Genomic DNA, 10,093 nt, shown 5'->3' on the forward strand with positions numbered 1-10,093 from the left:
CCTGAAATAAGCTAATTGTTTATCCCTGTCACTAGATATCTTCTCTCCCTCCTCCCTGGGTAAGGTCATAATTTGCAGACAGCCTGTGACATCACAGGGACTGTCCCATCTCATGCCAGCAGGAGAGAAGCTGTAGCAAGGATGCTCCTCTTCATTCACCATAACAGCAGAGCTCTTTTTAGAGAAGCTCAGCTAACAGCCAAAAGCTAGCATCTCTGGAATGAAACACTCCTGACAAGATGCTGCTGGAAAAGAAACTTTTTATGATGTAGAAAACGTCTGTTATTACCTTTAGCAAAAAAGTACATATGCACTTATTAAAATACATGGACAAATGAACAGAAAGGGATTGTTTCCCTTTTTGCAGAAGCAACTTTAAAAAAAGTTAAATGGGGAGCACACTGAAGTGAGAGATTGCACCTTCAACTCCAGGGCCACAGCAAGACAGGACTAAAAATGATGGGTCTCATATGAGGACCTGACTGTTCTCAGTAGACTAAGAGAAATTTGCCTTATGAATATAAATAACAGAGCAGTCCCGAGTCAATCACTGTCGCATCTCTTTCTAAGTGGCCCATCTACATGCTGTGGGAACCATAAACTTTGGGTTTTTTTCTGCTTCAGCATGCCCAGGGAATACTGCTAGTAAATACAAGAAAACATAAACTTTCACTTAAAACAATCTTCTCTTCACATTATATTTAACTTTCAGCAAAAAAGCTAAGCAACTAGTGCCAGTATCTTGTTAGGTGAGTCCTAATTAAGGAGTTTTAACATTATTAGGAGAATGCCTCCAAATGACTGTTTTTGTGATGCTCGTGCCCCTAGCTTTGGCTGCGGTTTAGGAAGGTCAGCTGGGTGCCTGGAGGAAGCTCTGGCTGTGGCTTTGGCAGCCCGGGAGCGGAGCCGCAGCTGCGCGGGGCGGACGGGGCTCCTGGGGCGGCAGCTGCGGGCACAGCCGGAGCCGGGGGCACGGCCCCAGAGCTGCGGGCACGGCCAGAGCCGCGGGCACGGCCCCAGAGCTGCGGGCACGGCCCCAGAGCCGCACCCTGCGCTGGGGGTTCTGCGTTCGCCACGTACCCTGCAAGCTCTGGTACATGCTCCAGTAAATGCGCAGGCAGTTCTTCTCCTTCTTCATGCCCCTCTTGCAGCGGCAGTTGTACAGGGATTTCTGCTTGAGAGCTTCCATGGCGCTTCTGCATTCGTCCTTCGCCTCCAGGCCCGTGGCCCGGCTGAAGTTGCTCTCTTTGCCGGCTACACACTGCCTCAGTGTCCTGAATTTAGTACTACAGCTCTGCTCCTTCAGACACTGATCGCTGGCTTTCACGCAGTCCAGGCGGTCCCCTCCAGGCAGCCCGCTCACTTCTGCGGACAAAAGTACATCTATGGAGAGGAGACACAAACCAACCCGCGCTCTTTGGGGGAGCAGGGTGCCAGGAGCCCCAGATCCTGAGCAGCACCTGGGAGGCACGGTGCACCTCCTCACACTGCACATGCGGGCAACCCCGGGGGCAGCACCTTGCAAAACCTCCTGGCTTCATGCTACGCCTTAGGAAAAAGCACACAGGGTTTCCATGGGCTTAGATCCACTTTCAGGGGAGTCCAAGGAAATAGTATTTTTTAACCCTGATGGCTGATTTATGAGGAAACAGGAAAAGGAAAGAAAACCCGGAGGGATTAATGTGCCTCATAAAACAAACATTTGTTATTCCATAGGTCCACTTCGGTGAAACAAATCAGCTTTCCATTCCAGGGTTTAACTAAGGGGTGAAATATTCAGCCTCACTTTCCACAAGAGCTTTGCTGTAATTTCACTTACATCCAGGAACAGCCCGCTCAGAGAGATAAGTATCCTCACTGATTGATATTAGCCTGTCTTTGCGTCAGTCACTTTTTAAAGGCTGTGCACATTTTTGCTTATTCTATATGCATAAAGGTAGAATTTGTTACTTCCCCCCCTCCCCACTTCTCTCCACGTATGATGCTTTAGCAGGAGAACAAAGCAAATTGCATTAACTCTCTCGTCTCCATCGTGCCCCCATCATGCTCCCTCAGACACATGCGGATGGAAACGCAAACCTCTCCTATGGAAAGGAAACCAGTTTGGGCTGCAAACCACTACCAGTCGGGCAGGCTGCCAGGTTCAGGTGAAGATGTAATCCTTCAGCTGGTCTTGTCATCCCCCACCCTTCCCTGGCAGCCTTATTTTATTTAAATGAAAAGTTTCCCTGTAACTTGCGAGAACCCAATTTAACAAGAGGCTAAACAGGCAAGTACCGAAGTCTGTAACCTACAGAGCTTTAAACGCAGACCGGGCTAACTGATGTGAGGCAGAGCCATTAAAACTACTGGAAACTTCACTGTTCTGCCTAAACAATAGACTGACAACCATCAGACTCCCGGTCCCATAAACCCTATGCCTTGCTTTATGAAGCGATGTGCAGACCGAAATCAGGCACCAGCAACTTACCCACTAAGGGCAAAGCGAAGTACAAGAGAACGAGAAACATCTTGCTGTCTTCGGATGGTTTCCCCAAACGACCTGATGTGTCACAACAAAGATGATCAGCATGTAGATATTCCAATACCGCCGAGGTCTAAAGGCTCCAAGTTCAGATCCATTGAATTCAAGGGGGAAGAAAAAAAAAGCCACCAAGCAAAAAAACCCACAACCCCCTCTCCTCTTCACCGCTACCACCACCGGCGGCAGGAGCAGCGACGCAAACGTTGAGCTTTTCCCTTAGATTTCAGGTCTGAGCAACCTGCAGGCACAAGCGCTGACTCCAGTGCGGGAGCGAGAGGCGCACGCACGGTTTATGTGTGTGTGCCTGTGTGATGTGTGTGAGCGAGCGAGCGAGCGGCAGCGGGGCACGAGCGCCGGTCGCCTCCTTGGGTGGGCAGCGCCTGTTCCCAGGGAGGGACCGAGAGGCACGGGGGGCGGGAGGGGGTGCACACACCAGACCCGCAGCGCCCGCCCGCCCCCGGCCGCGCAGCCGGGGCCAGCCGCTGGTGTCAGACCCGCTGGTATCAGCCCCGCTGGCAGCACCTCTGACAGCCCCCAGCCGCGGCTTCCCGAGCCCCCCCCCCGGGGCAATTCGCCTCTTCCAGCCCCCCGCACACAACTTTATTGACGCGCGGGGCCGGGGCGGTGCGCGGGGCCGCGCAGGCTGCGCGGAGCGCTCGCCGCCGAGGCGGAGCGGGGGTGGCCGCGCTGTCGGCAGCCAAAGTTTGCTAGGGAAAACTGGGACGGGCGGGAGGCGAGGCCGCTGCTGTTCCGCCGAGCAGAGCGCGACCCCCCTCGGCCCCGAGAGCGGCCCCGGCGGGAGCGGATCCCAGCGGGCGCCGCCGGCACCGGGCGAGCCGGGGAGAGGCGGCGGCCCCGCGGGGTGCTCCGCTCCCCGCCCGCCCTCCTTCCGCGTGGCTCGGCGATCGCGGCCTCCCCCTGCTGGCCCCGCCGCCCGCGGGGGAAGTCCGGGGCGTCCCGGGGCGGCGGGAGCACCGCCCGTCCTTCCCCGCAGCCTCCGCGGGGCGCGCGGGCCCCGCATCCCTGCAGTGCGCGGTGCGCTCCGGCCCTCGGCCGGGGCCGAGCGCAGTGTATCGGCTTCCACTTGGCTCCTGAATAAACAAAGCGAACATATGTCCCATATTCGTGACAGATGGTTCAAACAGAGAACTATTTAGTGGTTTTCCCACAGTTGCTACTATGTACCACTCCCCCGAAACCCAACAAAATGCAATTAGCCTAAAATAGCTTCAGCTTCCAGATCTCCTTATTTTCATGTGTGGAAAATTTGATTCAGGTGTTTTTATGTTCTGGCTGCAACCAAATGTGTTAAGTTGTTTTGGGTTTATTTTTTTCTATTTTTAAAAGAAGTCAGCGTATATGTTCCTTGGCACTTTTGTCAACAAGCTATTTGGCCCATTCGACTCAAGGAATTTGCTTCTCCTTGCAATAAATTTTGCCTAAAGGAGTTTGAGTCGCCTCATGAGATGGGAGATGATCAGGCTGGCCACTTTTATAGCAAAAACTGGATGGCAGATGGAGCTAAACTGTTGAAAGGTACTTCAAAACACTTATTTAAAAGCCTAGCATATGCCAGGATATACAGAGAGTACAACATTCATAGAGCCCAAATGGAAAGGGCTTATTTTTGTTTGCCTTGCTGTTTGCTTTTTTTCCCCTCTCTTGCCACTTTTTCTAAACAGATGGATTTGCATTATACAAAAAAAAAAAAAAAAGAGCCCCAATGACCCACAATAAAAATAAACAAAATCCGACAGAACCCAAAAAACCGGTGTAAAGTACTGGTTCTCTCAGTGAAATTGTACTAGTGATATCAACTTGAAACTGATTAAGTCACAAGTTTTGTGATTTGGTTGTTTAATGTGAAGAGGCATACACTATTATATGGTCACGAAGTCTATTATCTGCTGCACATACAAGGATGTAATTGGAGGAACAAAGACAATGACCAGATTTCTGGAGTATTTCAGGGTAATTAGAAGGTGCTAAGTTGGTGATAGCATTGACGATTGGAGACAGCTTCAGCTTTTCAAATCGCTGGTATTTAATGAAACAAGTTGGTCTTCTAAACACTTCAATAGAAATTGAGCTGAGCGATACAGAGAGATGATTACTTCTTCACTGGTAATTTTGACATCATTATGGCACACGATAAGCTCTCCATAGAAGTTATCTGTGTATCTAACACAAAGGTAGCATAATTCTCCTGTCATTTAGAAGCCTAAGTCAAGAATAGCTACAAGATTCACAGCAGAGGATAGCAACTGAAAACCAGACTGAAATACAGGCCACTTTTTACAAAACCATTCATGCATTAATGTCCTGAATACATACAAACACACATACATACATACACAAAAGTTATTTGGCATTTAGAAAAAGCAACTCATTATAAATCTCTGCATTAATAACTGCTTTTGCTGTTATAAAACACAGCTTTTGTGGGATGTTTCTGTTACAGTGAAACTGAACTCGCGTTTTAAGTGTTAAAAGTTGAATAAAATGTCACTGACGGGTCAGAAATAACAAAACAGCTGGAAAACACGCATCCAAAAATTCTGAATACTATCTAAACATTCCTCTTGCCAGTATTTTGACTCATCTCTGGAAAACTACCACCCAAAGTGAAAAAAGGTTAAAAGGTTTTAATCGAGGAAAAAAGTTTTAAATGCAACCATGTTTGAAGGTCAAGATCCAAGAAGAAAGTCCACGCTACATACAGTTGCTCAGAATATCCAACTGCTACACACTCTTTACCAGGATAGTAGGTGCAAGACAGCTCCTTGCCAACCTCAAGGACATTTTTCCATAGCAGAAATTACTTTTTTTTTCTTTTTCTCTTTCATATATGGAATTATTGATAAATTTTTGTTGCACACAAAACCCCATAAGCCACTCTGTGGCTAGAGTCATAATCCTTTGGGTCTTTGCACAGTGTTTTCCAACTGCCTTTTATTTGCCCTGGGGGTAAAATTAAGTCATTGAATGTTTTGCTGTTGATTTCAGTCAAACCAAGGTCTGCCTTACAATTTGTATCTGTCAATCACTCAGCTCATGAGTTTCTTCAGATAAAAGAAAAATAAAAGAGTAAGCCACACAGAAGTACTTAATGCAAATATTTTAAAATATTTAAGCTTTTTAAAATATTCTGCCGGTCAAGTTTTATAAAAAAGTTTCGGAACAATTAATATAATGTAACATACATAAGGCGCAGCTGGTAAGGATAAACACTTCATTACAGGAAGGATGATGACACAATCACCACTGAATTATTGTTTAAAGGCCATTACAGTACAAATAATGTGGAAGGCAGAACCAAATACTCCAAGCTAGTTGCTGCCAGCATTAACTGCCAGTACTTCAGTCTTTATGTAGTTGTAGTTACTGGTTTCTTTCTAGTTGGAAGCTGTTCTACTTCATTGGAAACTTTCCACAAAGAAAAGGCAAAAGAAATGTGGATAGTGGGGTTATTTGACACTAAAACTTCAGTAAAATTAGTGCTTCAAATCCTTCTCCTTCTAAGTAGGTTGAAGTAAGTGTAACCCCTAACACTGGGCAGTTTTAAGCTTCCTGTCACCTTGCAGCCTGGGCCCAAATGCTCTGAATGCAGAAACAGCACCAAGCGAGAGCAGCCTGTATCCATCCAGGCCATCTGTTCCTGGAGGCCAGGCATGCACAGCAAAATCAGAACTTTTCTGCATTCAGTCCTGCTGATGTCCTTCTGCCTCCTCCTCTGCATGTAAACCAAGGACAGCAAACTCTTCAGAGGCGTCCCATGCAGAAGTGCCTCCCTCAAAGGCAGAGGATGTGGTTTTGCAGGCAGTTCCACCTGCAAAGGCTGCAGTGTTGGAGCACTGTGTTGAGTCGGTCTGTGGATGACCATGTACCCCTAAGCTGACAAGGAGGCTGAATCAATCCATTGCCTGGCCCAGGGTTAGCCTGCAGATTCCCTTTGCCACCTCTGCCACAGACCTCCTTTTAAAGAGTGAACCCTGTAAGAAAATATTGGAGTTGGAGCCACTGAGCCCAGGGAACATTACACAGAATTATCTGCAGTGCCGCTAGGTATGTGAAGAGAAAGTATGCTGAGAATAAGAACAGTGCCATGAACTTTAAATACGATTCTTAAGGGAGAGAAGAGGTGAAGCAGAGCTAAAGTTGAACTAATGAGTCAGATCTAGCAGGTGGGGGAGAGCAAGCTAGTGATGGGAAAAAGTCTCTGTGCTGTGGGAGAACAAAAAGTAGTGTTTACACAGGAGGCTTTCTTCAATAATGAGAAAGGGAGAATAGAGAAGTTAGAGAATTACTAGGGACTGGGGGAACGGTCTGAACTGCATTTTTTGTCTTACATTTATCTGCTTACCATGAAGTCAAAGTGCCTTTTGGTGGGAATAAGGCAAGAAGGATTTGCTCAAGGCATTAAAGTTTTGTAAAGGGCAGATTAAATAACAGCGCTCCAAAAATCAATTTTGAGGGGCTTATGAAACCTTGAATGGGCTTTTGCAGCACAAAAGCAAGATTGAGTTTTTACTGAACCTGTCATTTATTTGGGTTTAGAGCTTTCACTAAGTATCAGAAAAAAAACCCATAAAACAAAAGCAAAGTAAGCAATGAGCATTCACACAGCTGTCAAATAAAAAACACGTGGAGGTGCAATCCAGATTACTAAGTGACTTAATTGATGCAAAAGTATAAGAAAAGAAAGTCAAGGTTTCTGCCATCCCCCATCTGGGCTTTAATCAGACCTGGTAGTGAATTCCCACAGCTCTTCTTGACCAGGAAGTTTTCCCTAAACTCTTGTGTCCCTGTTCTCACCAGAAGTTGTGCTGATATACTGTCAAGCCACCCGGAAGGAGGAAAAAAACAAAAGAAGAAACGAAAGGAAGAAAAATAAAGCTATAAAATTCAGTAGAATAGATACAGAAACACCAAAAGAGTACAATGCAAGTCAGAGTTTGCAGTTAAGAAACACAACATACTGGTTACCCCTGAAAACATGAAAGTGCTGATGGAACTGCAGCTATTTGTGAAGGTATCTTATAGAAATGATTCCGTTTAACTTTAAGTGGTGATCTAAAGGCATAGGCTCTGATATTTTGCCAAACTGTTAAGAAAAGGTTTGTTAGGAAAAGCCATCCCTGGATCCTTGGATTTGGGCTTTTTTGCTGTAAAAATGGGGTAACACCGCCCCCTAGCCGCTAGTGGGGACAGTGCAGGCTGGTGTGGGCAGGGATTCCTGCCTCCGCAGGAAACAAGGCACAGAATTCCATGGCACAGGAGGATCCAGCCGCGCAGAGACTCGATGTGGAGCATTAAGTAAAAGCATAAAATATGACCAAAAAATTCAGTATCATCTGTTAAGTAGTAGTAATTCAGGTGCCCAGGGAATCTAGAGCAATACAATTCAGATGCTACAACAGCATCATTTGAAACTTCAGCTTCCAGATGAGTTGGTCAGAGCACAGTGCTTATAAGGCCAGAGTTGTGGGCTTGATCTCATATGGACCATTCATTTAAAAGCTGACTCAGCGATCCTGCTCATCCCTTCCAACTCAGAATATTCTATGTGATTCTGTGAAATGCATCAGCAGCATCAACCTTTAGCATCCCCTGGACATTAACAACCAATGTGATTCAACCAAGGCCACAGTTTGGTTTGCTAACTTGGAACCTTCCTTTTGTCTTTAAAATTTTAGTGATTACCACGGCTTGGGCTTGTGTAATCCATTCAATCCAGAACCACAGGACAGGTAACCCTACCTTATACTACGTAAAATATATTTACATTAATGAATCTATCTCATGGTTTTTGCAGAAAAAAACAGAGCTAGGAAATTACTTATTCTAATTGTTAATTGTAAGAATATATCATCCACCCTGCTTTAAAAACATAACTACATGAGCATTTCAGATCATTGAAATCAGACTCTTGATCTGAGAAAATCCATGTTAAAATCAGAATGTTGATATCTTGTAGTTGCATACTGCTTCACTTACATGTGCATTCATTTCCCTCCCATTTTTAATTGAAAGTGGTGAAAAGTCTGTGTGTAGAATGGTGTGTAAGCATGGTGAGATTTTCTGTTCAAACATGCACAGCTCTAGTGGTGGGTATTCAGCTTTCACTGTTCATGCTACACTGGATACACACACACACTAACAGAGCAAAGCAAGTTAAATCAGAGAGGAACATTTTGCTTTCACTTACTGTACATATCTTCTTCGAAATTGTGGAACCAAATCTGCCCTGACACCTGCCCTGTGTAGGGAAGTCAAAAAAAGATGTATGGAGGTTAAAGCCATTTTAGAATTTAGTGACCAAAGGCAAAATTATCATCTTGGATTGTCAAAGCTGTATTTTCTGTACATTTGCTAGAATAGCCCTGACGAGTGAAATAAATTTTTCTCGTGATAGTATCACCAAAACTGTAATTTTATTGGAAGTTTCTCTAAAGGTTAGTGACTCTGTCAGTGTTAATTTCTGTAATCTCTGTTTCATCAGTCTTCCTCTGAGGTAAGAAATTCTGGGGACAAAAAGTCACAAGATATTTATATTGAAGGTGAAAGGATATCAAGGAAAAATGGAAGTGGAAGAAACTAGTGTTGTGAATGCCATGAGAATTTTACTGAGAAACCAAAACTGACTATTCTCAGATACCTGCAATCAGCTGCATGTCACAGTATCTCTACCTTTACAGGTGCAGCAGTATTGGGGCGTTTATTGGATGCTTTGAGGGGTTTTTCTTGTGGGGAAGGTGGGGGAGTTTGTGCCTTGGTGGGATTTAAGGAGGGGTTGTGTGTTTTTGTAAGTTGCTTTTTGGGTTTGGCTTGTGGTGGATTTTTTTTTTTTTTTTATTTGGGGTGGATGGGAAGAGGTATTTGTTGGCTTGTTTACTCAATTTTAAGAATAGCTGCAAAAACTTCAGAAAAAAATGAAAAAACAGATCAGAATTTGAACTTAGAGGTTTAATCATAAAAGGTATTGAATAAGTATGGCATGAAAAGGCAATATTACTTGAACCAGGAACATATCCTTAATTAACATTTTTTTGGTTTTAATATAGTTTAGGAAGAACCTTATAATGAGATAATTCTCCTTTAATCCAATTGATTATCAGATAGAAACAGTGTTGAAAATCAAGACCTGTTAGTTCTAATAAAATATCCCATAATCCCATTACTTGGCTTCTCTGCTACTGCTGCAGAATTCTGAGGGAGCAGTGCACACACCAAAGCAGTGAACATGACAGACTGAAAGCCAGAGTCCCAACTGATGGTGTTTGCAGTTTCTTGCCTTTTCTGTGAGCACTCATTGCATCAATACAGCTTGTCTGTTCAGGGAGTTTCCCTGGTTTAATCATGTGATGCACAGTTAAATCTACAGCACTTATTTTAGATGGATGGAGTTACCTGCTGGGAACACCAGCAAAGGAAGCTTTTTTGCATGTCTGCATCTGTCCTGCAGTTTCAATGGCAGGCATAATTCATGTGAAAAACAACTATGCAGACTTTTAAATTTGGTCCTGAAAGTCATTTGCATGTATTCTGAATATCCCAGAATAAAGTGTA

The 10,093-nt window shown here is 44.9% G+C and overlaps 1 protein-coding gene across 1 annotated transcript in view; it reads right to left on the reverse strand.

Annotated features, from left to right (window-relative positions):
* GFRA1 (GDNF family receptor alpha 1) overlaps positions 1–3,082 on the reverse strand; it is a 132,626-nt gene extending 129,544 nt beyond the window's left edge. The window contains exons 1-2 of the mRNA XM_030950745.1: positions 2,471–3,082; positions 1,081–1,365 (exon numbers count right to left, since the gene is read on the reverse strand). Of these exons, the coding sequence (XP_030806605.1) occupies positions 1,081–1,365; positions 2,471–2,510 (325 nt within the window). The 5' untranslated portion in view covers positions 2,511–3,082. The remainder of the gene's footprint in view (positions 1–1,080; positions 1,366–2,470) is intronic.
* Between the last annotated feature and the right edge of the window lie 7,011 nt (positions 3,083–10,093).

This window comes from Camarhynchus parvulus, chromosome 6, assembly GCF_901933205.1.
Source record: "Camarhynchus parvulus chromosome 6, STF_HiC, whole genome shotgun sequence".
Taxonomy (NCBI): Eukaryota; Metazoa; Chordata; class Aves; order Passeriformes; family Thraupidae; genus Camarhynchus; species Camarhynchus parvulus.